General features: G+C 45.3%; 1 protein-coding gene and 1 long non-coding RNA gene across 3 annotated transcripts; one reads left to right on the forward strand and one right to left on the reverse strand.

The window, feature by feature from the left end:
* Positions 1-762: 762 nt before the first annotated feature.
* On the reverse strand, positions 763-16,914 carry LOC106782645 (uncharacterized). The gene is made up of 4 exons (XR_001379911.3): positions 16,783-16,914; positions 5,224-5,309; positions 4,516-4,634; positions 763-891 (listed from the first exon to the last, which is right to left on the reverse strand). It is a non-coding gene; the product is annotated as an uncharacterized lncRNA (long non-coding RNA).
* Positions 16,093-27,108, forward strand: PPP1R3B (protein phosphatase 1 regulatory subunit 3B). 2 transcript variants are annotated; one of them, XM_014736593.3, is made up of 2 exons: positions 16,093-16,460; positions 22,470-27,108. In XM_014736593.3, exons 1-2 carry the CDS (start codon positions 16,408-16,410, stop codon positions 23,350-23,352), a joined length of 936 nt encoding a protein of 311 aa, XP_014592079.3. In that variant the 5' UTR covers positions 16,093-16,407; the 3' UTR covers positions 23,353-27,108. The 2 variants fall into 2 exon arrangements, with proteins under 2 accessions (XP_014592079.3, XP_005606406.4); XM_005606349.4 differs by lacking the exon at positions 16,093-16,460 and adding an exon at positions 16,809-17,320.
* The last annotated feature ends 800 nt before the right edge of the window (positions 27,109-27,908 follow it).

Consider the following 27,908-nt stretch of genomic DNA (forward strand, 5'->3'; position numbering starts at 1 on the left):
CCCAGAAAATCTCAAGATGCAGGATGAAGTGCTACTTTGGGGACCAGTAATCGTTCTTTTCTTTTCTTTTCTTTTCTTTTTTGGTGAGGAAGATTGGCCCTGAACTAACATCTGTTGCCAATCTTCCTCTTTTAGCTTAAGGAATAGTGTTGCTGAGCTAACACCTGTGCCAGTCTTCCTCTATTTTGTATGTGGGACACTACCACAGCATGGCTTGATGAGTAATGTGTAGGTCCTTGGCCAGGATCTAAACCCACAAACCAACCCTGGGCCACCAAAGCACAGCATGCAAACTTAATCACTATGCCACCGGGCCGGCCCCTAGTAATCTTTAAAACAGTGTGGCATTCAGCCCTTAAACTCTCCCTGACTCTCCGGCCCTTCCAGGCAACTATCACAGAATTGCCTGCTTGCCTTGCAGGCAGACTGCTCTCAGCTCTGGGCTCCTCTTGATTCTGGAGACGCTCCTGTCAGCTATTATGTGTTTGTATATCCATCCCTTACTCTTGGTCTCTGTGGACACCTGGTTCAGGATGACAAGGTGGAAGGCACCACCTGGAATGCATGAGTCCCTCTGGCTCGGGTCAACACTCAAGAACCTGATGGATGCCTTCTCAGGAGACTGCCTCAACATTCTGGTCCACTTAGATCCAGAAGTTGTCAGTTGTTTGACTGCTAAGAGAGAGCAAAAATAAATGAGTGTCTATGGTCAAAACTGGCCGGTAGTCTTCCTTTTTCTATTTCATTCAAAATTGTCTCTGATACCATTGTCACATCATTTTTTTATTCAATCAACACGGCCAGTCTGTGCTGTGGGAAATACAGAGGTGACATGAGAGGACTTTTTTTTTTCCCCGTCCTAGGGCTTGCTTTCCAGCTGGGGAGGGCAGACTGCAAACAAGAAAAGAAACAGAAATAGAAATGATTACAGATGGTGATAACTGCGAAGGAAACCAACAGGAAGGATGGAAGTTCGCTGGGGTAGAGGCGGGTCAGGGACCTCTCTGGGTATGTGACATTTCAGCTGAGTCCAGGAGGAGAATAAAGAGGCTGCAGGGGAAGGACAATTGCATTGGGAGCTGAAGGTTCCGCACTCGGAGGGCCGGGAAGCCTGCCAGGGCTCTGTGCACAGAATTTGTCAGCACATACTTCCTAAACCTAGAGTGGAAGCTTCAGCCTGGGTCCTTCTGAAGTGGGCTGGCTGTCCAGCTCCCGCAATGTGTAAATAGCAGCACCTCTGAGAGGCAGCTGGATGCAAATGGCGACCTTTGAAACGGCTCTTCGGGAATGCTGGTGACAGCTGGACCGCAAGGTGCCTTTGCCAACTCTCTGCTGGCTGCTGCCTCCTGTTTGCAGGTGTCTCTACAGCTGCATGCACAGTTGGAGACTTCCACGGCTTAGTAATGGCTTGTAGTCCATTTTAGAAGATTAGGCCAAGTGGTGTTGACCTGATTAGTAGACATAAGTGCCCTGCCCATCACTGCAATTAGTGCTATATTAAAATGGATAGTGCTGGTATCCAGGGGAAGCTGCCCAGGCGACAAGGCAGGCAACATTCAAATGTGGCTGGGAGCAAGGAGACTACACATTCCCTTTGGGAAGGAGACCAAATTTCCCAAACACATTTTTGGCCGACACTTGTAGCTTGATAGAAACACTGCATCTCCAGAGACGGCTTCTGTGAGTAGCTTCCTCTTTTACCATTTATTTAAGAAGCAATTGAAAGCCCTTCATCATTCTGTCCAGTGCTCCTCTGACACAGTCTCCATGTTGCAGTTTGACAGAAGTTATAAAGCAGGGCGCGCCTGAGCTGAATTCTGAGTGTCCACGTTTTACCTTTTTCCAGAGTGCTGTCTGATACCTGCTTCCAGAACCTTCAGGATGAGAGAGAGACTGCCAAGCCCTGTAGTTAACGTTTGGTGTTATAAACAATTAAACCGCCATCTGTTGGTTTGCCTCGGTGACTGAGATAGCAGTGTTTAATCGCTGTAGGGATCAAAACGGATAAGCTACCCTGGGGCCATCGCAGTCTGGGTTCAGTCCAGCGGCTCTGGCCATCACACTATGAAGGAGCCCAGCACAGTGCCCTGTAGCTCTTTCTTCCCATCTCTCCTCTGGCCAATGATGAGCACGGACGCAGTGGGGACCCCAGCCTGCTCACTCTGCACCCTCAGCCCTCACTGGCACTTAGAGGCAATCCATCAGTTGTGTTAAATGAATGAATGAGTGAATTTTGATTTTACAAAGATAAAACCTCCTCTATTATTATTACTATTGTTTTTGGAGGGCTTAAACAATAGAAATGTATTCTCTCACCATTCTGAGGCCGGAAGTCCAAAATCAAGATGTGAGCAGGGGCAGGCTCCCTCTCAAGGCCCCGGGGGAGGATCCTTCTCGCCTCTTCCAGCTTCTGATGGCTCTAGGCATTCCTTAACTGGTGACTGCATCGCCCCACTCTCTGCCTCCATCTTGACTTGGCCTTCTCCTGCACAAAATGCTAATGTCTGTGGGTTTATTTCTAGCACCAGCGCTGGTATCAGGGAAGCGGTTGGGTCTAGTCTTTGTGTGTCTGTGTGGTCCAAGGAGGGCTGTTTTGGTGTACCCTCATTCCATCAGTAAGCCTTGAACTGGCTGATTATTATAATCGCTTCCATTTGGTTCTATTTCTTCCATTGTGCCTTGGTTCTGTGCTCGGATAGAAGAAGGCATCCTTCTAATTGTCCTGTTCTAGGAAAAGGTGTTTGGCTCATATCTGTTGGAACTATTTCTGTCCTCGCTCTCTATGGACAGCTAACATTACACAGAATTAAATCATGCATAATACATGTCCCAGTTCTGTTAGAATTTCCTTTCTAAAATTTCAGTCCGGCTCATCTATGTTCATTTTTTTTCCCTCCTTTACTCTTTCCATACGGTAAAGTGCAGCTGTGCAGGCAGCATGAGCTTTTGGGTTAGTCTGGGAAATGCTGGATTAGATAAACAGCCAGGTTTCCTCACCGCAGCATCCGTCCAAGCCTTCAGGATGCTCTCAAGCACCGGGCATCTCCGAGTGGGATTATGGTTTGTCAGTCTCCAGGTTTATTTGATCCCAGAAAGCTTTTAGTGACAAACTTCTCTGGAGACCGCCATTTCACCCAAGGTGCTTTGCAGAGCAACAGCATATAGCTTCTTTGTTGTTTTCTCCTTGTTTCTTTATCATTTCTTTTCTCCCACGTTTCTCTAAATATAGAATGATTTTCCAGGTTTTTCCTCTGTCCAATTTTGGCCGCCCCTTAAGCAAAAGGTCTGATTTAAGCAAACAGGTATTAAATACATTTGAAATTAAAATTAAATTAGGGGCCGGCCCGGTAGCCGAGTGGTTAAGTTCCTGCACTCTGCTTCGGTGGCCCAGGGTTTCGCTGGCTTGGATCCTGGGTGCGGACATGGCACTGCTCATCAGGCCATGCTGAGGTGGCATCCTTCATGGCACAACCAGAGGGACCTACAACTAGAATATACAACTATGTACTGGGGGGCTTTGGGGACAAAAAAAAAAGAGAAAGATTGACAACAGATTTTATCTCAAGGCCAATCTTTAAAAAAAATGCAGATACTTAAATGTGACGTCACCATCTGTAATAGAGTCTGGCTCCATTTTTAAAAAAATAAAAAATTAAATTAATTAAATACCTTTAAGAGTTTGGGAAATAAAGAGTTTCTTGGGAAATCTCGGTCCCCTGAGCACTTTTATAAAGAGGGAGGTCACAGTCCATGTGCTGCCTCCCCTGGGAGAGGTGAGGTGGGCTTCCCCGTCAGCAGGGGGCATGAGTGTCGGGTCTGGAAGTGCTTCTACGTCACGTTCCATAGCCGGCAGTGATGCACTAGAAACACTTATCCCAGTAGAGGGTTTTCCAGAATCCTTATAACCCTAAACTCTTGACTTCCCAATATTTTTTGGAACCTTGAAATTTTCATCACTTGTTTCTGCAACATTCCCTCTTATTCATAAAAATGCCAGATGGCGCATACTCGTGTTTTAAATTGAGTGAATTCGAATTAGAGTTAATTTTTGTTTTAGCAGGATGTCTTTGAGGCTGCTATGACTCCCTTGAGAAAACTGTCGATTTTGAGATCCCAGGAGTCCTCAAAGCACAACAATCAGAGGAACATAAAATTCCTGTCCACGAGGACCCACTGGCCAACGGTCCCCTCCCCTAGTCACTGCCCCTCTCCTGATGTCTTTCAAGAGTCACTTGCTTCACACATTGTGTGACAAGTGCCAGCTCTGGCTGGGGCCCAGAGATGAGAGGACGGGGGCAGTCACCCAGGAGCCTCCTCTCCCTACCACAAACCACAGACCCAAGTGCGACTCCTCTTTTGCACACCGCAGCTCTGTGCCCCCAGGTTGTGACAAAGCCAGAGAAGCCAGCAGATTTCCCGCCACCCTGGCCCCCAGGTAGTCACTCTTCCAAAACAACTTCCACAGAGCAGGTTTGAATGAATGAATTCCCCCAGGTTTACCATGAGCTTTTCTACCTTCACTGCATGTGTAGCAGGCTGTTCTGTTTATTTGGTCTTCTATGCTGTCTCAGGATGTGGGGTGTACTTGAGAATTGTTTAGGGTAGGAGGGCTGTTTTCCATGTCTGGCTTCCTCCTGCAAACAGAGGGATTTGGCGTCTGTTTATTCACTGAGCAGCCTTTCCCTTGAACCCTGCACAAGCCTCAGAAGCCCGCCTCCCCACGTGTGTCCCCATCTTCTGCTCTTTTCTCCAGCCCTACACCATGTCCCCAGATTTCCTTCTGGCCCCTCTGCCACAGCCATCCAGGGAGGCTGCAAACCTCTCCTCCTCCAGCCGGAGCCACAGCCATGAGCACCCCAACCATCCTTTCCTGATGGCCCACCTGTGAGTGAGGTGCCTGTCCCAGCCGTCAAATGGAATTAGGGGATATTTCTGCAAAATCCAAAATTTATTCTGCTAGGGCCCCAGGTAAGACCCTAAAATTCAACTGAGAAGATTGGGGAAGCAAGACAAGAAGTCCCTGAGCTGGGACCATCAGCCTTTTTCATCTGGTTGCTCTGAGAGGCAGCCTGGTGTGGTGGAAATAGCCTGGACTTTGGGGTCAGACGATTTGATTTTGAATCAAAACTTGGCATTTGCTGCTGTATGATCTTAGGCGAGTTACTTAACTTCTCTGAGCCCTGATTTTCTTACCTCTAAAAGGCAGTTAATAGAAATACCTACCTTTCAGGATATTGGTATAAACTGTGTAAAGCGCCTGGTACTGAGTGAATGCTCAATAAATGCAAGCCTTACTGTTTAGACTGGGCCTGTGGAGTATAAAAAACAGAAATGAAGTCGAGGAGCTGACGAGAGGGCCTTCTCCTTTGGAGGTGACAGCTTTGGCTTCGCTCAAGTTGCACCAGCCAGCTGGATAATGACAGAGCCAAGGGTGACCTGGGTTACTGACACCGCCCGCCTGATGGAGCACAAGGGCGTCATCTCGGAGACTCCAGCCTGGGTGTCTCCTCCTGCTCTGTCTGTTTCTTGCTTGGTACCAAGTGGACCTACTCTCTTGCCCTCCCTGCTGGTGACGATCATGTCCAGAGGAGGGGAGAGAGCACCACCAAGACCCCCGGAAGGGGCTCTGAGAGAGAGTAGAGCATGGTAGAGAACAGAGATCCTCCACAAAGCACAGTGGACTCCTAGGTCCTTGGTGCAGGGTGCTAAGTACTTGTGCTCTTCAGCCATCCTTCCTGACCAGGAGATAGTGTCCTACACCTTCCAGAAGTGGGGCTGGTGATGGTGGAGAAGGAAAGGCAGAGGAGGGTAATTGTTAATTGCTCTCCTCCTTTCTTGGAAATACAAGATGGCAGTAACAACAGGAAGAGAGCATGCTATCGCCATCATCTACGCACTGTCTGAAACCTGCTACAGATGACAACAGAAACAATGGCTATTGTTTACACCTGCTCTGGACTCATTTCCTGCCCACTCCCTTTAACTGATGACAGAATGTGCTCCTCAACAGACAGGCGAGCGTGGAACCAGGATGAGCCACCTCCCTGGCCACAGTTATTAGTCCCTTAGTGTCCCCCCTGGGAATTTCGTATACTGATGTCAGGTGAGAGATGCCGTCTTTCCTCCCCTTACTCTAAGTGGGGTTGGTGTTGGCCCACAGACCCGAGCAGCCACATTCCCCACCACGTGAGAAGTTAATCCTAGGACCAACCGCCTACTCCCAGCCTTCCTGGTATTTGGTTATATAGACCAATTTCTTGCTTCTTTTTGTTTGTTTAATTAAACTGGTTGAGTGAGGCTTCTCTCTTTTGCATCTTATTGAGTTCCTGACCCACCCAAGTACCAAGTAGAAAAGCTATGGAATCTGCCAAAGCAGGTTGTGGTCTTGAATCACAGGCTGTGATCTGAATTTGGTCAGTGTTGGAATGTCAGGTATCATGAGCCAAGTCTGCTTGTTTAGAAGGAAAATGTTCTTGTTACTAGAGCCCTTAAAAGTTAAAACTTTGGAGAACTCTGAAGAACTGGCTGGAGGCCCATCACCTACGTCCTCAGACTCTTCTCATACTTGGTTTTCAGTTGAAACACCTTGGTTTTCAGTTGCTTCAAGGTTCCATGTGGAAGGTCTGTCTCCACTTCCTGTGGGAAATTCACTGGCCTTTTGATTAGTGGGCATTCGCTTTGCATTTGGCCATTCCATGGGCTTTGGGCTGTGGCCTTCATGAGCCTCTTCCTCACTGTGAAGACTGGCTCGAGTGAGCCGGTCAACAGATCTCGCCCATCAGTCTGGCTGGTTGTGGATACAGAAAAACAGGAGCCTAGTTAGTCTCAACTCAAGCAGTATCTGAATCTGTGACTTGAAATAAGTGATGGCATCTTTCTTCGTCCCTGTTTCCTCGCCTGTAGACAGAGGATGCTAGACAAGAAGACACAAAGTCCTTTTAACTCTAGTAGTCTATATTTTCCGATATGATTTATAAACTAAAGTCTTGGCATTTGGAATGAAATTAAGGAGCAAAGACTTGGGATGAGCTCTTCCACCTGAGCAAACACTACGCCCACAAAATGTAAATTCCCACTGGCAAGGAAGACAATAGGACCACCCTTGAAGTGGGAGAGGTGAGGTTAAAGATGTCACTGGGGGCGAGACCTCTTTTCTCAGCAGCAAACAACACTACTGCTGCCAGATGAGCAGATCGTTGGAGAAAAAAGCAAAATGAGAGCACAAAATAGACTTTTAGATGTAACATTAGAACCTCATCAAGGAACTAACTTAGCATGGTGGATAAACTATAACTACTTTTTTGGGGCAGTCCTCAGTCTCATTGCTATACTTTGTGATGTGGGGGAAATTTGGTAAGAAAATCAGGAAGTGTTAGGAAGAGAGGTCAACTACACGTGGAAGTCAAGTTGACTGAGTATAAAATTCTTTCAGATGCTTCTCCCTGGTTTTCTGACAGTTAGTACTATGAAGAGGTCAGAAGTCAATCTGGCATTTGTTCTTCAATAACTTGTTTTTTGAAGGGTGGCTATTTCCTACCTGGATATTTGTAGGACTATCTTTTGTCCTTATAATTCAAAATTGTTGTCTAGGTGTAGGATTTTTTAATTGATTCCATCTGAAATATGCGAGTCCGTTCAATCTATATACTTTGGACTCTTTCCAGCTTAGAAATGTTTTCTCTAATAAAGTTTTTATCACGTCTGTTTCTATTGTTCTGGTATTTTTCATTAGTAGTATTATAATTCTTAAATTGGATTCCCTTTCTTTTTCTCAGTATCTATCTCTTGTTTCAGTAACTCTTCCCTTTCTCTTACCATTTCTAACTCAATATTTTTCCTATACATCCCCTCAAGATTAACCTCCAAGCCACTAATTCTATTTTCTATACTGTCAATTTTGCTTACTTCCACCTCCATGATGGAGTTTAATCCTCTGATTCTGTTTTTTGCCATCCATTCTTATCTCATCTTTCTTCATATCTAATCTCACTAACTTTTTTTAAGATCTTATTTTTTTAGGGGAGTTTTAGGTTTATAGCAAAATTGAGAGGAAGATACAGAGATCTCCCATATACCTCTTGCCCCCACACATGCATAGCCTCCCCTATTACCAACATCATTCACCAGAATGGTACCTTTGTTACCAAGGATGAACCTACACTGACACATGATAATCATCGAAAGTCAATAGGGTGTTTCCCTTAGGGTTCGCTCTTAGTGTTGAACATTCTATGGGCTTAGACAAATGTATAATGACACGTCTCCATCATTATAACACCATACGGTATTTTCACTGCTCTAAAAATTCTCTGTGCTCTGTCTTTTCATCTCACCCTGATCCAACCCTGGCAACCACGGACCTTTTTACTGTCTCCATAGTTTTGCCTTTTCTAGAACTAGTTGGACTCATATAGTATGTAACCTTTCCAAATTGGCTTCTTTCACTTAGTAATATGCATTTGAGTTTCCACCATGTCTTTTCATGGTTAGATGGCTCATTTCTTTTTAGTGCTGAATAATATTCCATTGTCTGGACGTACTGCAGTTCATTTATCCATTCACCTACTGAAGGACACCTTGGGGCTGGTCCGGTCGCACAGTGGTTAACTTCGCACCTTCTGCTTCTCGGCGGCCCAGGGTTCATTGGTTCTGATCCCGGGTGCGGACATGGCACCACTTGGCAAAAGCCATGCTGTGGTAGGTGTCCTATGTATAAAGCAGAAGAAGATGGGCATGGATGTTAACTCAGGGCCAGCCTTCCTCAGCAAAAAGAGGAGGATTGACAGTAGTTAGCTCAGCGCTAATCTTCCTCAAAAAAAAAAAAAGGACACCTTGGTTGATTCCAAGTTTTGGCAATTATGAATAAAGCTGCTATAAACATCATGTGCACGTTTTCATGTGGACATAAGTTTTCAACTCCTTTGGGTAAATACCAATGAGCATGATTGCTGGATTGTATGGTAAAATTGTGTTTAGTTTCATAAGGAACCATCTTGCTATGGTGTTAGAAATCAATATAATTCTTATCTATGTGGGGAAGAGTGACCGAGATTGGGAATAAAACTGGGCTTCCATGGTGCTACTGGATAGATATTACAACAATTTATTAATCTACACACTTAAAATTTGTTCACTTTTCAAAATGCATGCTATACTTTACTAAGAATTTACTAAAAAAATTATTATATGGGGGGCTGGCCTGGTGGCACAGTAGTTAAGTGCACATATTCCGCTTCGGCGGCCTGGGGTTTGCCAGTTCCGATCCTGGGTGCGGACATGGCAGCCCTTGGGATGCCATGCTGTGGTAGGCATCCCACATATAAAGTAGAGGAAGATGGGCATGGATGTTAGCTCAGGGCCAGTCTTCCTCAGCAAAAAGAGGAGGATTGGCGGTGGATGTTAGCTCAGGGCTAACCTTCCTCAAAAAAATAAATTATTATATGGCAGAACTACCTAAGAAAGTAATGAACTATGTAGGATAAATGCACATATTTCTAAATAAAATTTTCTTTAAAAAATAATCTTGATAACTTTTCATCTGAGTCTTTTCTGTGTGTGGTTTCCTGTAATTCATAGATACCATGTCTTCTTGTAATCAAAGATATCTTGAATTTTTCTTTTGTTTCCTCTAGTAAATCTGTTTCAGAGGTCTGCTCCTTTTCAGAGTCTTTGGAAATAGCCCTTTCCCTTTTTTAATAAGCTATATCTTAGTAGGTGTCTCTGTTCACCTACCCTCAAATGAGGGGGTATTCAGCAAACTAATGATGCCCTTGGAATATTTACCGTGTGCTTGATAGTTTATAAATATGTCAGCTTATTTAAATTTATGCTTTATTCTCATAGACCCCAACACCTTACACCAGAGAGAAAGGCACATCTTTTTTCCCTAAAGTCTTGGCTCCTTTAGTCCTAACGAAGTGCTAACAGCTCCTTCCGTGTTTGAGAGCATCTGAAGAAATTGCCCTCATACAAGCCTTTGTTTGGGAATTCTGGGTCCTTCCAGAAAAGGTCCAGAACTCTCCAAGAGTGAGAGATGATAGTGCCTCATGCTTCTATGGGTTTGTAGAAAGATCACCCCGGAGAGGGGGTAAATCCCAGAGCCTGTGACCTGTGGGATCTGAAGTTTCTACAGGTGAGAGAAATTGATACCCTCCTCAAGTGGAAGGGGCTGAGATGTGGGGGTACGTGAGCTTCCCACCAGGCCTGCTGAGGGGCATCACCACAGCCCGCCTTGAGCAGCAGCTGCGGTGGGCGGTGAGGACCTAACCTCCACCCAGGATGGGCTGCCGAAGGAGCAGCACCAAGGTCAGGGACCACAGAGTCTAAGAACAAAGGGCCTGTTCCCAATTGTGAGGGGCTGCAGAAGCCAACAGATACTAAGCTTTCTTGCCGGCCTTGGCAAGCGAAGGGTTCAGATTCAGATTTTATCTTATTAAGAATAATCAACAAATGTGACTTCTGCTGTACTTGGGTTTTGTAGAGCACGTCATCCTGGTTACACATAAAGTGTTGCAGAAAATCTTCGGAGTAACCCTACTAGGCAGGCATTAGTATTCCCATTTTACAGATAAGGAAAGAGACGTACAAAGTTGGGAAGTAATTTTTCCAAGGTCCACAGCTCATTGCGGCAGAGAAGTATTCAAATCCAGGACCATCAGATGACCGAGCTCGTAACCACTGCCTTTCATTATCTCTAGGGCACGAGGGCGACGTGAGTCTTCATCTTTTTAAGTGTCTTCCCAAAAGTTTTCGCAGGAAGTTAAACCAGAAACTCTTCGTAGATTTTTAATATGTCTCTTCTTCTCGTAACCTATGACTTTGGATTGTCCCTGAAAATTGACGGATAATGCTGATTCATAAGAAAGAGAAATGTTTATTTACTAATCTCAGGAGAGAGAAGTTTCTACATTTTATAAACTAAGGAGCAATACCAAAAGAGAAGGAAAGAAGGAATGAAAAAGAACCAGAGCGACAGTCAGGGAAGAAAGGATAAGTAACTAATTTTTTGGATCAATGAGCCTTGAAAAAAATAGGCGACAACATACCCTCCATTTAAGGAGGCTTTGCATTTGAAGAGCACCAAAGAATTAACTGAAGAAAATAGAAATGATGCCAAATATCTTTGCTAAAGTTTTATATATGGTTATATCAATTTCCAAGGCTTACATGGAAACAACATCAAAGTTTGGCTTTGTATATTTTATAGTCCTGGCTACTTACCAAGTAAGACTACTCATCCTAATAGTTAGTTATCAGGTTGTTGTTTTCGGTGAAGCGTAATTTTAAAACAAACTTGAGTAGCCTTCCTAACAAACGCACCATTGTCTTCCACATTTTATGATGCACTAAGTGAAATATCGACATTAGACCATGGATCTCCCACTGCTCTCCGAGATTTGTGTCTCCTTGGGAACATGAGCAAGGCCAGGAGCAGAGAAGGAATATTCTCGACATGTGGTGACTTCCTAGCTTTAAGGGCTCGATTTCTAGCTCCCAAACAGCCTGTGGCTCTGTATGGAGAAATCGTTACCGTAAGTTTCGAGAAGGAAGAATGCAGTCTTTAAGTCGTAGCTCTCTAGAGGCTATCAAATGGTTCTAAGGAAAACCATGAAGTCAATTCAGCTTCTGACTCTAAATTTCAAAGAAAAAGAGGAATGATAGAAAATTAAAGGGTTGCTGGAAAACTTGGGGATGTATATTTAAAAATCATTGCATATAAATCCTTAGTTTTTCCCTCATTTCTTAAGTCAGTCCTCATTCCTCAACTGTTTTCTAGATATAAATTATATCATTGCCTGTTTCTAAGAGTAGGAACCAGGCAGTTTTGTAAATATCAGGATGGACCTGAAACACAATTGCTGACACCAAACCCTGCAGTGCTTGCAGTATCTGAGGCCTCTGATTCCAGAGGCACGCAACAGAAACAGCCCCGACCTAAGGCACAAGGCACGCGACAGCCAAGTGGTTTGTCACAATCCTAAAGGCAGCCTGACACATTGTTCTCCTCATAAAAATGCATGCCACCTGCCATGAAATTCTGGATGCTATACATTGCATCATATGTATATTGTTACATGTTTAAATATAATTAATGACCACACCAGCCATGAACAGAGGGCGAATGAGCAAAGAATATAAATACATACTGGGTTTTGCCTAATTCCTTTTAAGCCTGTGGCAAAGGGGTACTCCCTACTTGCCAACCTCTCCTCCTTCTCTCTGACTAGCCACCACTTAATATCATTTAAGTCAATAATACGGGTTATGAAGTCCCCATTCATGACCCCAAATTGGCTGCATATTTTGAGATGCAAAGCAAAGGCAAAAGATGAGGTAGGTCGCTATTTTCACTCAGGCACAGAGTATACGATTCATTAGTAAAACTTATATGTTTTTTTTATTTTTTGCAAGATGAGGTATAATTTGCCCAAAGTCCACAAACCAACACCTTATTAGGATTATTTAACTCCTAATTTTCTCTAGTACTGGGGATGAAAAGTCAATACTGATCTTTCTAAAAGCAATTTGGCAATATAAATTGAGTCTAAAAATGTCTGTACTCTGTGGGAAAGATGGTTACAGGAAAGAATCAGGGATGTGGGCAAAGATTTAAACATAAAGATGCTTACCAAAGTGTATTTACAAAGAGAACATTTGGAAAAAAATCTGTGTCCCACAATTAGAATATAGTTAAAATATGGTCTCTCTATATGAAAGAATATTATGCAGCCATTAAAAAGCATGTCAGAAAAGTTATAATCCTACTAATACACTCAAAATGAGAAGCAGTCCTGAGTAAAAAAATCAAGATATTAAACTGTATGTATATGATGATCCTGATAATACAATTTTATGTATAGAATAAATACTGAAAGAAAAGACAGTGAATTGTGTTGGTAGTGATTGCTGGGTGGTGCTGATTCTATTTTCATCTTCATATTTTTCTGTGCTTTACACAATGCCTACGGTGTTCTCATATTAGTTTTATAATCATAAAAAATAATCAACCATACAAATTAAAGATATTATATCAGGTTCACAAAAAGCATGGCACAAAGTACGAGCTGTGGAATAAAAGCTGCTCTGTTTATAAGGCTTTTAAAAGAGTGATTCCACCATCAACCTTATTCAGGAACTCAAAAGCCCTCAGTAGTGAGAACGCCCTAATGGGTGCCAGGAGCTTTGACAAGTAAACGAATCAAGATCTTCTCCCGTGTTAAGGACACATCCTCCCTCGACAGAGGCTTACAGAATCCCTCTGCCAGTATGCCTCTGCCTGTCTCATAAAAACATCACCTAGCAAGTCACTTTCAGTCAAATCTGAGAGAGGGACAGAGGGCCCCAGGTAACACAATGCATCCAGCACACATCAGCAGATCTGACAGGTGCCTTCAACTCCACACGTCTAAATATAAATGGACTTGAGCGGTTTGCAAACGGTCTTTCCCCCTTTCTATTCTGATCAGGCAAAAGAATGTTCTCTTCTTTAGTTCCACCTCTTGATGCTGGTTATTTTTATTTAGAATCACTTTGCAATACTTTTTATTCAAGGAGAAGCAATGTTACAACTCTTAGGAGGAAAAAAAAAGATCTCTTTTCCAAAATCTTGGATGAAGATAGGACCTAGGTTTGGACTGTTTTTGAAATGTAAAGTTGAGAAGGAGATAAGACATTAACAATACTTTTTAAAACTTTCTGGATGAGCAAAAAGCTGACGTTAATACATGCATAAAGAAACACTGTCTAATATTTAAGCCAGAAAAAGGACTTAATTTCTAATCAGCAGAGTGGAAATTCTTTGGGGAGACATATAGCACTCTGCGCCTTCAATTCCTGCCATGCTCTCTCCCATTGCCCTTAAACCCTAACTCTCTCTTCAGGACCCTGCTCAATGCTCACTTCTTCAGGAGCCTTCTCTGACCTTCCTCATTCCCCCCGCCCCCCAACACCCCCACTGCCACACATGCACAGTCTTCCTCTTAGCTCCCCAAACACAGACATTGACCTTCCATACATTTATCCCACATCACTATTTATTAGCCTAAGAGCTTCTCCAGAGCAAGATGATATTTCACTCGTTTTTCCATTTCCAGCAGAAATGCGGTAGTTAAGAGCCACGAAAAAGAACAGTTTATGGAAAAATGATAATTAGCTATATGCTTAGCCACTGCCCATCTTTTAGGCTTATTTTGGGGAGGAAAGTTGGCTTATTAAATGAAATTAAGGCTAAAATTCAATGCCAGATATTATAAAAGGAACTTGGTATGCATTAACTACAGGGATGAAATTTTCCATTTTAACTTTGCCACTTTCTGCTTACTTTCCCTCACCTGCTGGAGAGTGAGGCAAGAGCATGTTCAAGGGCCAGTCCAGCTCCCAGATTCTGGGGCTCTGGGACTGCTATGAATTCTGCTGGAACAGTCCTCCAGAGCTTGCATCCCAGCTCTATTCTGATTGCAAAGGAGACTGTGCTCTCTTCAAACTTGTACATGCTGCCTTCCTGCCTACCAAGCCTGTGGTGTGCCACCACCGAGTTTAGCCCCACCCTCCTGGTCTGAAATAGTCATCTAAACCACAGGGGAAATGATTACCCATGGTTTCCTAGATCCATGTAAGGAAGATGCTTCCAAACCCTAATGCTATAAAGTTGTGTTTACTTGTCCCAACTCCTTCCCAGTTTGGTTCAGATCGCCCTTTCCCTGCTTGCATTTTGCAATGTTGGCTCTTTATCTTTGCCCACCCCTCTAGGATCCTCACCACACCTGAGAAATGTAGCCAATACTTGGCTTAATAAGTCTTCAACCTACTCATCAGCTCATTAAAGGGGCGTAGAGTTGGCAAAGGGAATACTGCATAGAAACTTTCTTTGCCAACCACCTACCAATAGCTGATTTCACAGGTGGTCCTTTATCAGACATGCCCAGTGAAAAAGAGGACTAATGATGGCCCTTCACACAGGGAGGCTGTGTCTGGGGAAGCTCTCTATAGAGTTGAAGGCCTGCACTGAATTACTGTAACCAACCAGTGTTTTAGTCTCACATTCCTAGTAAAATGAGAAGCTCTTAGATCCCTTAAAGCAGAAATTTCCAAATGCCATATTCAACACAATAAATTTTCATAATGCTAAATATATCCAATGTGAAGGACTGGCCTTTACTCTGAGATTATATCCTTCCTTCATTTTGATGTTATTGCTGTGAAGAGTACTTTTATTTTAATAAAAGGATGGTAGCAGAAGATGGTAGGGTTTGTTTATTTTAATGTCTGTACTTGGCACTTGAAAAAGCTGGCAACAGTATATCAATTTATAAAACTCATTGAAACTAAAAATCTGGGATTCTCATGTGGCTAGCTCAGGGCTGAACACAAAGGAGACTAAACATATGACTATATATACGTATACCTAAATTGATCTCTTACGAGAGGAGGGGCTTCCAGTTTCTTCTAAGCTCATCATTCTCTACAGGCCTCAAGGTGTATCATAGAGATCCTGGCGGCCCTGCAGGTGTAAGTAGTTACTAACAGATTCAAGTCAGGAAATTTCCTCTAAAATATACCTACTTGAGAAACCCTCATCTGGATATTGGACCTTTGCCCCAATAACAATTTTATGAAAAGGGTTTTACTGTATTCCTTTCACAGTAACACCTGGACCATGACAGGCACAAAGAAAGCGTAAAGTAGTTATTTCTTTTCGACCCTCCAATAGGAGCTGAGGATACCAATCTCGGGGACTCCACCTAAAACGGAGGGAAACACACTTGGTATTCTCTCGGGCTCCTCCGGGCTCGCATATGATGGGGGAACTAATAGTCGTCTGTGAACGCCGTGGCTAAAGTGTAAGACCAAGGTGGGGCGGGCGGGACGGTGTGAATGCCACCGCAACCACGTCTGCGCGTGTAGCAAGGCGTTGCCTGGCTAGGACTTTGCCCAGGAAGAGGGAACTTTGCAAGCTGCCTGCGTCCAGCCCTCTTGCTGCAACGGGATGCTCTTCGGGAGGAAAGTGGCTCTGCCCCCTGGCGCCCGTCCCTGGGCTCCTGATGAAACAGTGACCCGCCGACCGCTTCCCAGCCCCTGGACGCCAGCCCTATCACTCTGGGCGCGCAGCCGATCACGTGGCGGAGCGCTGCGCTGGGGGCCGCGACTCCACCGGTATTGGTCGACGGCTCGCGTCGCGGGCGCGCCCATTGGTTGCGGGGGGCGTTCACGTGAAAAGGGGCCTGGGATGGCATCCCGAGTCGGGAGAGGTGGCCGGCAAGTTAAAGGGAGAAGCGCGGCGGCGGGGAGCCCGAGTCTCGGGTGATGGGCCGCAGGGAGGAGGCGAGCGGGCTGCTTTGGGGCATGAACGGATGCGGCTGCCCGCGCAGGGCGCGGACCTGAGCCCCGGCCCCCGCCAGCCCCGTGCGGATGCTGCCGCGGGCTTGGCGCCTCTGCACCTCGGGGCTTATGAGTTGTACCAGGTACGTCCCTTCCCAAGCCCTGGAGTCCGCGTGTAGGGCCGGGAAACGGCGGCGAGGGGCGCGCAGTGGAGTCCCTCTGGTTAATATCACCTACACTTTCACCGTGCAACTTGCACTTACACTCCGGGGGTGGAACACTCTAGGCGGGCTCCAGTAAGCTGTCGCTTCCACGTGGAGAGGGCAATTCAGGGACAAGAGGTAGGATGGAGCCTGGCCAGACCCACGTGTTCCACCGAGGTGCGGGTCCCGGCCGCTAGGGGTGGCCGGGGGACTGGGGCTGGGACTCCCGATACCCTTGTTCCCTGTTGCCCCGTGTTCCAACCTGACACAAGGCGTTTCCAGCCTGGGACCCGACGCTGCTGGAAGGTGTCTCGGAGTTGGGCGGTGGGGTCTGGAGCACAAGGAAACGTCGCTGCGTCTCTCTCCGGGTCTCGGTTTCCCCGTAAAACGCAAGGAAACACACTTGTTAGTCTCTCTGGCCGCCGGGGGCGGAGAGACCATGGAGTGCTAGGGCGGCCGCGGCCTTCCGGAACGGGGTCACCCCCGTCACCGGCCCCTGGTCCCCAGACTGGGGCTGTCCCGGACCGTCTGGGGCAAGGCGGCCGCGCGGGGACGCTCGGGAGGCGCCGTCCCGGCCGGAGTGGCCCCGCCGCCCCGCCCTGCTGCGATAACTTGGGCTCCTCCCCCCCGTCGTATTCCTCCCCCTGCTGGTCACATCTCCGGGAACCGAGCCCAAGCCCTGCCTCCCGGACACACCGACGCTCACGTAGTCCGGTGGCGGCGGCCTCCCCTGCCACCTCCCTCCGGACTCTCCGATGCTGCGAGCAAGCTGGAGAGGGGGCTTCCCCGCGGCCCAAAAGGTGGGTACCGGGGAGCAGGCCGAGGAGGCTTGAGGAGTGCTTGGGGGCGGGGTGCAGCCCGACCCCATTGGGCCCAGGGGGGCAGGGTCCGAGTGACCTGTGGGATCTTCCACCCTGGACGCTCTGCCCCCGCCCCTGGTGTCCTGTTCATGCCACCCTTTGGAGCAGAGAAAGGGATGTGGAAGGGACTCGGTGCAAAACGGGTGGGGGCCCCAGAACGACATACTAGAAAATTCGGGGCCCGTCCTGGTGGTGTTTGTCCAAAAAGTTGAGGAAAGACTAGACTTGAGAACTTGGAGAGTTTCTGGAAGGTTTTGGAGCCTGTGGTCTGTGTGGCCAGGCCTCCCTGGGAGACCCAGGGTCCAGGAGAAGATAGCGTTAGGGTTTTGAGCTGGGGTGCAGAGGAGAAGAGGAAATGGTTCATTTGGCAGGGTTGTCCAGGAGCCAAGACTAAAGTGAAGACAGCTGGAAGACTTTCCACAACAGAGGAGCTGAAATATCTAGGGAAAAGTTAGTGGGAAGAGGAGAACATCAGGCATTATTAGCAACCAGAATGTTAGAGCTAGAAGGGACCTCAGAGGAGAAAGCTCAAGCCCAGAGAGGTTGAGTGACTTGCCCTAAGCGGCACAGCTGGGTGGAGGCACTCCTAGATCAGCGCTCTGCGTTTCATGGTGGCCCTTTTTAGATGGCAGGGACTGTTCGGTTTTAACTTACCTCTTTCCTATAATATGCTGCCTCATCCACAGAGGTTTATCTCGAGGATACTTTGGATGATGGTGACAGGATAGAAGAGTACAAGTGACTTTTAAGGCTGTGAATAAGGGCCCCATGGTCTGAGTACAAAGGGAAGGTAGTCACCTTTATTTGTACTGGGTGAGCCAGAGCTTTTGGGAGGGAATAAAGAAATGCCAAAGGGGTAGATGGCCATGTCTTTAAAAAATTATAACCTGGTAAACTGGTTGTGAATGTTTACCTAACATAGTTTCAGCATTCCTGGTGGGTTCTTAATGTGTCTGATTTTTCTTGTCTTTTCTTATCAGCGTATAAGGGAATGGAGGGGGGAATGTCTTGGCCTCAATACAAAAAAAATATTTACTTCCTATAAAATGCACAGCCAGAAAGCCAGTAGCTCAGCCGCCCGAAACTGTGAAGGTCATGGGGTTATTCTCTGTATAAGTCCATCTATATAGCTTTCACAAGAAAAATCTCCATGACCTCTAACCCTGGCCAGCTGTCTTGAGAAGGTGTGTTATTTGTCACTAGTGGAACAGGGAAAGCATTTATGCAAAATTTTCCACCTTCTCTCCAATTTTCATGGAGTGTTAGGGTTTGCCCTCTTTTGGCCAGGAACACTGAAATCTGCCCTCAGCCATGGCCCTGTCCCTCATGGGGCAACCTCGGTCTCTTCATCACCTGTTTGGAAGGAAAGTTCTTGACTGGTCTGAGTAACAGCTACTCATGCTCTCATGATCCCATCCTACAACGAACTGTGTCCAGCTTCTGTGGCATGCTCTCCTTGTGCAAATGTGTGTCCGTATCTTCTCGTTCTGGATTTCTCCCTGGCCAACGTTGGTGACTCATCTTCCCTGGCCTGGGAGCTAAAAGGGCTGAGTGGCAGGAGAGCCAGTCAGGGGAGGGGGCCTGAGGTACAGCCTGGTGCATCCCGTATTGGAACTGATCCTTTTCATGCCATTTGAGGATGGAACACCTGTCCAGGTGCCTTCCTTCCAGGGACTTAGGAAGCCGTTACCTTGTACGTCTCCGTTCCCAGGACTACTGAGTGACGGTCATCCCTGTCACGGTCCACTCAAGAAGTCTTGAGCTGAGGGTCAGGAACGCCTACACCCAACCAGCACTTTGGTGCATCGATTCTTGGAGAATGATCTGGTTAATAAAAGCCTAAATCTACCTGTGGATAGGCAAGGTGGCCAACAAGTCAGATCGTACCCCAGACTGAGGCCACAGGGGTTAAGGTCCTCACCTCTGGTTACTGTGACACTGAAAAGCGATGGGATTCTGGGGGGTTGCTTGTGCAATGCCCTGGGGCAGTACCCTGCTAGGAACCCTTGGGCCGCCAGGCAGTTAACCCTACTTTTGCCTTCCCTGGAAGAATGTTGCAGAACCAATCGGGCTCTAGAAAGCGCCAGTGGAATGGTTGAATTGGCTGTGGGCTCTGACTAGCGCTCCCCCCTCCCGCCCAGTTCCGCTTGTTCTGACAGTTTGGGGATAAAAGAGATCTCAGGGGAAATTTACACCAATAGGTCCAAACAGTGTTGCTCTACCGAGGTCTTCAGCAAAGTGTTTTTAACCCGCAGGCTTAGAATCTGAGAGTGACTTTCCTCTGCTGCATGTTCTTGAACTGACCCCTTTGCTTTAGAATTCTGTTTCCCCAACGTCTTCAGAGTTTCCCAACCTTTTTCTAACAAGCTGTGCTCACGTTGTGCGGGAAAGCTCGTATGGGGTTGGCATGGTGGACGTGCATGGAGAACTTGCCGATAAGCTTGTGCTGACTCAGGCCAGGAGGAAGCAGCTGCAGCCCAGGAGGAACCCCTCCTCCTTAGGTTCACACCCAGGTTGCCAAGGGTGGGCGGAGGAGGCGGGGCTGGCGCGCAAGGCTTTGCCCGCTGTTTGGTTTTTAATCCGTATTTAGTAAAACAAAAACAAAAACAGCCGCCTGTGTTAAAATTAGAGCTGAAGGTGTAATTCCAGTACATTCTAACAACGTTTTGCAATGGCCAGGGGGAAACTGAAATTTATATACTTTTTATTTATACTTATACTTTTTATTTATATAAAACTAAAATTTATATACTTATATACTAAAATTTACATACTTTGCAAGTATAGGGTTTTTTTACATTGAATCCGTTAGTCAATCCATTGACCCTCTTTAAAGCCTTCTTAACCCAGTTCAGTTACCACTTTCCTTTCCAGAACAAATGCGTGGGTATAAGAACAGATAATAGAAAGCAAATTTGTTCCTAAAATTTTCACTCGTTTAACTTGGTTAGAAAGCGGTAAGACAAATACCCTTTAAAGTGAATATTTAGATAACTACCTTCGAGCTTTAAGTTATTGTTTTGTCTCTGAATTTGTGTTTCTCCAGTTGGTCATCAATAAGCGATTCTTGCATCCAAGGAGAGTGGTCTATTTCTTTTGAAAAATGGGATCAAACCCAATATGTCTTCATCCTATCTCATTTTTCTTTATATATTTGATTAATCGAAATCAGAAGTTGAAAATGAGCTATTTATGGACCGAACCAGTGATCCTGGCTCTTGTAAGAAGAGGAGCAACATTTTGCCTTTCTCTTCTCCTTGGCTACCACCATCACCCGGCAGCCCCTAACACGCCACCATGTTCCTTCACCATTGCCGTAGTGAGGGGAGAGGTGGCTGGGAACGAATCCAGATCCTGTGTTCTGTGATTCTTAGATTAGACGTTCTGATCCTGGTTTCATCACTGACTTCTTCAGTTAGCCCATGGCAACTGTCAACTCAGCATGTAAATTTTCCGTGGTGATCAGAATGATAAAAATTGCTTGGCTTTAGTGAAGTAATAGCGTTGGATGGATTTTTGGCAAATCTTAAAATGTTTAAGGTGTTTTATTAGATTCATTTTTCCCCTGATTATAGAAGGGATATTATTTTTGAAAATATAAGAAGGGACAAAGTAGGAACAGAGAAATTGCCTGAAATTCTATCACCTGGATATTGTGAGAGTTTTAAGCATAAATCTTCAGTCTTTTTGTGTGAGTGCTTATACATAATATTTTTTCCTCACAAATTTGGTCTCTATGTACAATTTTATCTTTTCTATTTTTTATATTAACATATATTATAAGTCTTTCCCATGCCATTTAAATCTTTTTCCAAATAACGGTTTTAGTGATGATATAACATTTTATCACATGGATGTGGTACAACTGACTTAACCAGACACTTGTTACTGGTCATTTAGGTTATTTTCTCACCCTCTTCCCCTCATAATGTTGCATGGAACATTTTAGTAATTAACTTTCATGGATTTTTAATTATTTCCTTCAGATAAATATGTGTATGTGACATTAGAACCAAAAATGCTAAGAACATTTACAAAGGTTGGGTCAATTTAGACTAATAGAAATATTTCTATTGTATTTTTTAATTCTTTCCTAACAGTAGGAAAAAAAAAGACATTTTCTAATCAAATTTCTTAAATTACTTATAAGGTTGGACATTTTGCAATATTTGTGGGCCACTTTTACATTTCTTTCATAAATTTTCTATTCATGCTCTTTGCTCATTTCTCTCTGGAATATTTGACCTTGTTATTGATTTTTAAGAACTCTTTATATATTAAGGTTGTAACTCTTTGCTGTCATGCTTTGTGTAAAATGTTTTCCCAGTTTTTAAAACTTTTGGTATTATTTTTTTCACTTACACAAAAAATATAGTTTTTATGAAGTCAATTTAACCTCATTAACATGATTGTTTTTGCTTTTTATTCATAAATAGGCTGTTTTCACTGTAGATAAGACAAATAGTCATATGAAAGGTTTAAAAGTACTAAATTGCTGGGAGTTTTTTAAAGAAAGATACACTGGAATATAACAATCTATTGTAAATTTAATGCAGGTTTGTGTCTGTCTTCACCATTGAATCCCGGTGTCTGGCATAATGCCCAGCATACAATAAACACCAATCAATATTTATGGGATGAATTAATTTCTTTTCATTGGGTTAAAGCAGTATTTACCAAAGTATGTTCCTTAGAACACATGCCTGCAAGATACTCCACAAAAAAGGGTTCCCTACTCAGATAAGTTTGGGAAATGCTGCACACAGTGTGCTCTTTTCTTTGTGCCCCGTGTGTATTAGCATTCCGAAGGCCCCAAGAAATCCCGACAGAAAGACCTATGAACTTAGTGGTCAGACCACTGCTTCCTTGTTTGTTTGTTTGATTGAACGTTGGACCTTTTGTCCCCTAACTTTACACACTTAATTGTCCCTGAAACCAAGGTCATGCTGGACCACACCCGACTTAATCCTGAGCTGTAACCATGTGGAGAGGGAGGAAGGAAGACATGATGTGCCAGTCCCTGTTGGAGTGATGTCTGTCACCGTCTGTCTGATCTCGTTGCTGTTTCTTTCTCTCCTCCCTCTGCCAGGGTCCTAGCCTATTCATCTAACCCAACGATGGCCGTGGACATCGAGTGCAGATACAGCTGCATGGCCCCTTCCTTGCGCAGAGAGAGGTGCGCCTTCCAGATCTCCCCAAAGCCCAGCAAACCTCTGAGGCCTTGTATTCAGCTGAGCAGCAAGAATGAAGCCAGTGGAATGGTGGCCCCCGCCGTCCAGGAGAAAAAGGTGAAGAAGCGAGTATCCTTCGCAGACACCCAGGGCCTGGCCCTGACAATGGTCAAAGTGTTCTCAGAATTCGATGACCCGTTAGATATTCCGTTTAACATCACTGAACTCCTAGACAACATCGTGAATTTGACGACAGCAGAGAGCGAGAGCTTTGTTCTGGATTTTTCACAGCCCTCGGCCGATTACTTAGACTTTAGAAATCGGCTTCAGACCGACCACGTGTGCCTTGAAAACTGCGTCCTGAAGGACAGGGCCATCGCAGGCACTGTGAAGGTGCAGAACCTCGCCTTTGAGAAGACGGTGAAAATCAGGATGACATTTGACACTTGGAAGAGCTTCACAGACTTTCCCTGCCAGTATGTGAAGGACACTTATGCCGGTTCAGACAGGGACACGTTCTCCTTTGACATTAGCTTACCCGAGAAAATCCAGTCCTATGAAAGAATGGAGTTCGCCGTGTGCTATGAGTGCAGTGGACAGACATACTGGGACAGCAACAAAGGCAAAAACTATCGGATCATCCGGGCTGAACTGAAATCCACTCAGGGAACAGCTGAGCTACCGAATGGTCCAGATTTTGGAATATCCTTTGACCAGTTCGGAAGCCCTCGGTGTTCCTATGGTCTGTTTCCAGAGTGGCCTAGTTATTTAGGATACGAAAAGCTAGGGCCCTACTATTAGTGACTGCACATGACAGAGCCTGGCTGAGTGGGTGCAGACAAGCCTAAAAGCAGTCGCCGTGGGATGGAGATGGAAGCCAAGAGAAAAGTTGAACTGCCATTAGGCACAGCTTTTGAAAAGAAAGGATCCTATTCACTTTTTTCGTAAACCAGCAAAACCAGCCAGGTTTAGATCACAGAACCGGTTTCACACTCAGAGTGGATGTGGTGTGCTGGCTGTTTGGCACCCGTGGCTGTCACGAGGGGCTGAGCAGGATGTGCGGGATAGGGTCTGGACAGGAACCAGGCCTGCAGGCGGTGCTGGCAAAGCTGGAGGATGATGTCTTAACAGGGCAACCCGGAGCGTGCCAGGCGGCCCGGAGGAGCCACTCCTCTCCCCTCGGATGCGGAAAGTCAGTCACCTCAAAGTCACTCCGTCCCCAGCCACCTCCCACTGGATCCTCGCCGTGCATCTTCGGGTGTTCTCCACCCGGCCAGGCCCTTCCTGCCTCATGCTGCTGTTCCACACCTACACGTCCATCACACTTTATCTCTGTGCTTTATTTTGCATCGTTTGCTTCCACAGTTCATCTGATGTTCAGGAAAAGATAGTAATGGCAAATGAGCCTGGGACTGAGACAGGCATTTCCGCTTTCTGACCCCACGTGTATGTTCCAGCACAAACACACGCCACTTATCCACCGTAACTGGCTCCTGTGTGGTGTTACAGATTGCAGGCTCATGACAACGCGGGACAGCCACGAAGGGAACACTTCTGGCTTCTCCTCTTGGCTTTTTGGGGAGCTTTCTAAGTACTCCTACTCTGAGTCACCAGACGGCTCAATTACAAGATTTGTGTTAACTTGCTCCGCGGGTTTGCGGCATCTCGTTCTTCACAAAAGGAATTTAGAATTGCCTTTCCTGGAGAGTCGTCTGTGACGCTGTGTGCAGGACATTTTGATTTGGAGATCCACTATATCCTCAAAGACTCCAGAAGATGTTTTCTTTTATCTTGACTGTGATTTTCAATATCCAGGACACTTTACGAGGCACGCTGGGAGTTTGAACTTGGGTGTTCTTATTTATGGTGTGTGAGTATGTCGGGCTAGGGGAGAAAAACCTCACCAAGTTCTCATAGTTTATTTTCCGTGTTTGCCAACTCTGAAATATCAGAGATTAATTGTTCTCAACCATATTGGACTAAAGAATTAAAAGTCTGTTGGTTCATACTGTTGTGAGGCTCCTGGAACTGTGATTTTTCTTGGGCAAGATTGGTTGTACTTGGGGGCGTTTAAAAAATATTTTTCCATGTGTATTTGTAGAAAGGTTGGGTTTTTTCTGTGTTGTTTTGTTTTTGGAGCTCAAACAACCGTCTCATTTTCCTTCTGCCCGGTCTTACTAAAGTGAGGTTTTCCTAAGGGAGGCAGGAGGAGAAATGCACAGCTGCCTGGATTTGGGGCACAGCTCCTGGACTCAGCAAGCAGTTTCACTTGCATTTTCCAGATCAGTTAAAAAATCAGTGTCGGGCAGGTATGAAGTGTCTTGGCTCCTAGAGTTTTGTGGTGGGTTTTCTTTTTTCCTTTTTTGAACTTAAAAGTGTTTTGACTTTGTAAATGCTCTTAAGTGGTGTTCAATGTAATTCTTGTTCCTAAAATTGGCTGTCACTCGTCTGCAACCTAGTGCTTTATTTTTTATGCCTCTCCCAGGTGGATGGCACTCGGGGATTACATGATGATATCATTTACGGGAAAATCACATTTTTACCTGAAATTGGGCAGAACTGTGTTTTATCTGAGCATATCTTACCCATCAGGTACACAACCAATACTTTCATTGTTACAAATCTGGTTTATTAATAGTGGAAATCTAAGTGGAATGGAAGCAAAACTGATTTTATACAGGTCATGAATTTATTTTCTTTTAAGAAGGCCCCTCCCTCCTCCTGAAGTTCAGAAAAGGTGTAAGGTGCACTGTCATTTGCATGTTACTGGACTGAAGGTAACCAGATCATTCTATGTTCATAAGAGAAAAGCCTTGAGTGACTCCTGTTGGTTTTTCAGTAATAGTGATCTTAAGACATTCCGTGTCAAAATTTGAAATATGGTGATTCAGTGATAAGTGTCTCTTTTAAAACACCATACACCCTCCCTGCTACCCTTCTTCACTCCAGCTCACCCCAGCTTTTTTGCTGGGGGCACTGGTTGCCAGCCCCCCACCAGTGCACCTGGGCTGCTTACCCACCCCCAAACCCCACCCCAAGAAAGCCCTCACCTGCTTGCAAAGACCCTTCATGACTGAAGAATCTGCTTGCCCAGCTTCCCCGTCGGCATTGTCGTTCAGTGACGTGGCAGCATCTGAAGAATACTGTCTTCTCTTTACCCATCAGTTTTTCTCCTTTGGGCCCAGCTCTGTCCCAGGATATCAACAGATGACCTCAGGAACCGCTTCAATGGGACCTCTCCTTATTTCATAGCTCCCCGCACCACAGAGAGTGACAGCTTTCTTAGTTGGAGACTTCACTGCAGCCTGACTTGTAGGTTGGACCCTCAGACAGCTCTTGGCTATGATGACAAACGGCCCCCCCATCCCAATGTCCTTCCCAAATTGCCCCAGAAAGACCAGCCTCCTGCCACTGGTGCCGTTGTCCAGGAATAGGGAAGCAGCTCCATTTTTGTTTCATATTTATTCCCCCAAATGCCCTGGGGGGCATTTGCAAATTAGGTGCAATAAATAGGCTTGAACATATAAAGATATATAATAAATAAGCTTTTAAGGTTTCTTGGAAGATATGGAACATTTGAGTGGGTTTTTTTTTTAAGTATTCTTGTAGGGGAGCTGGTGAGAAATAATGGAGTTACATAGTTCTCCAGAAATTGACAATTTTAGAGTCACGGTAGAATTTATTTTATCTCTTAAGATTTAATTTTAATGGTGGCAAAGCATTACTCTTTCAATATGTTTTTTTAAAGGTGTAAATTTCAAACTGCTAAAAGAATGCTGTGGTTTTGATCTTTGCATATAAGTTGCTTTTTAAAAACAAGCATAACTTGTAGTCACCTGGACGTTAAATGGGTTGTATCTGTATATGTTTATAAACCAAAAAAGTGTGTGTTCGCTCACTTTTTAGATGGGCCCGTTTTCTGGGTCTTCTCTCTCAAAGGACAGTGAATGAAAACCTTGGTCGTCTTCCCTTTGTTTCCTCTTTTACAATTCCTCTACCGGATGTGGTTTGCCCGAGTAGACCTCAAGGCTCTGGGTCAAGACTCTTGGGGGGTCCCGTCTCCTGTCTCTCCTGATATCACTGAAATGGGGGACAAGGAGTTACACGTGTAATGGGATCGTCCGAAGACGATTTGGCAGCTTATCTTCAATTCCTGAAGTGGGACACCTCTGGGACTGGGAGGGATAAGCTGTCGTTAACTGTTAACTAACGGCAGCTTTCCTTCTTGAGGTTGTAAGACATCACAGCCCAAGTTGTAAAGCTGTGAACGTTTTGATGGTTTTGTTTATCAGTTCCTAGAATCTGCGAGGACGCCAAGAATGCGGCTGTGATGACGTAGTTTCCCTTTTATGAATGTAGAACCGAAACGTCGTCCTCATTCGATGTCTAAAAGTGCCTTGTCAAGAAATTTCTGCGTTTTAAAAAATAAATATTTTTGTACACAAGGGGAAATGCACTTTAAAAAAATCACAAGAATGGATGTATTTTGTGTGGTATAAGAGTGGTTTGTATCTCAAACGCAAAAATGTAATAAAGGTAGAGAAGGCAAAACTGAAACTGTCCAGTTTTAAACTGACTCTATTCTTAGAGCCAGAGGCTGGGGGAGAAATATTTTCGATCGATGTTTCCACATACAGAAGGGAGGTTTCCGGAGGACTCGATCCCCATCCATGGCTGAGCTGAAAAGCTGTGAGGCGCAGAGGAGGGCAGCTGATTGCTTTGTAAGCTTCAAGCAGTGAAGGCTGGTCCTAGCTGGGGAGATAAATGCCAGGGAGGAAGCACAGGGCCCCAGGTTGTTCCGAATCCAGTTTTAAGGATCTGAAGGGACGTCACTTCCTACCCCCTCACTTGCTCTTGGAGCGTATTTTTGGTTTCGTGTACTCCAAAGTGGGGAAACTGTCAGTGGCTAGCATGGCTTTTAACTGCTGGATCAGACAAACTGTGTAACCAGCAAAACGAACCAGCTTTTGGTGGGATCCCTGTCCCCCCTGGGTCTTGGACAATTCCCTTAAGTAAAATTGCCAGAGATGTTTTATTTCGAAGTTCAGAAGATGGGATGGAGGGAGAGGTCACCGCTGGCAGATGTTTCCTGTAAGTCAGTCTCAGCCACTCTGGAAAAGGCAAGGCGCCGTTCTGCAGTGGCCAGGTGGAGCGAATGACTTAGCACCTAGCCAACGATGCCAAAGTGAGCTACATCTGTAACCGCCTTTCTCGAGAGTGTCAAACCTTACCCCCAATTTACCTTCGCAGAAATGGGAAGAGTTAAAAAACATGACGTTGGTTTTATGAATGTCTATTTGAGATTCAGTGTGGTTTTCATAATCATTAAGTCATTCTTACTTGGGAGACAGACATTG

Source organism: Equus caballus, chromosome 27 (assembly GCF_041296265.1).
Source record: "Equus caballus isolate H_3958 breed thoroughbred chromosome 27, TB-T2T, whole genome shotgun sequence".
Taxonomy (NCBI): Eukaryota; Metazoa; Chordata; class Mammalia; order Perissodactyla; family Equidae; genus Equus; species Equus caballus.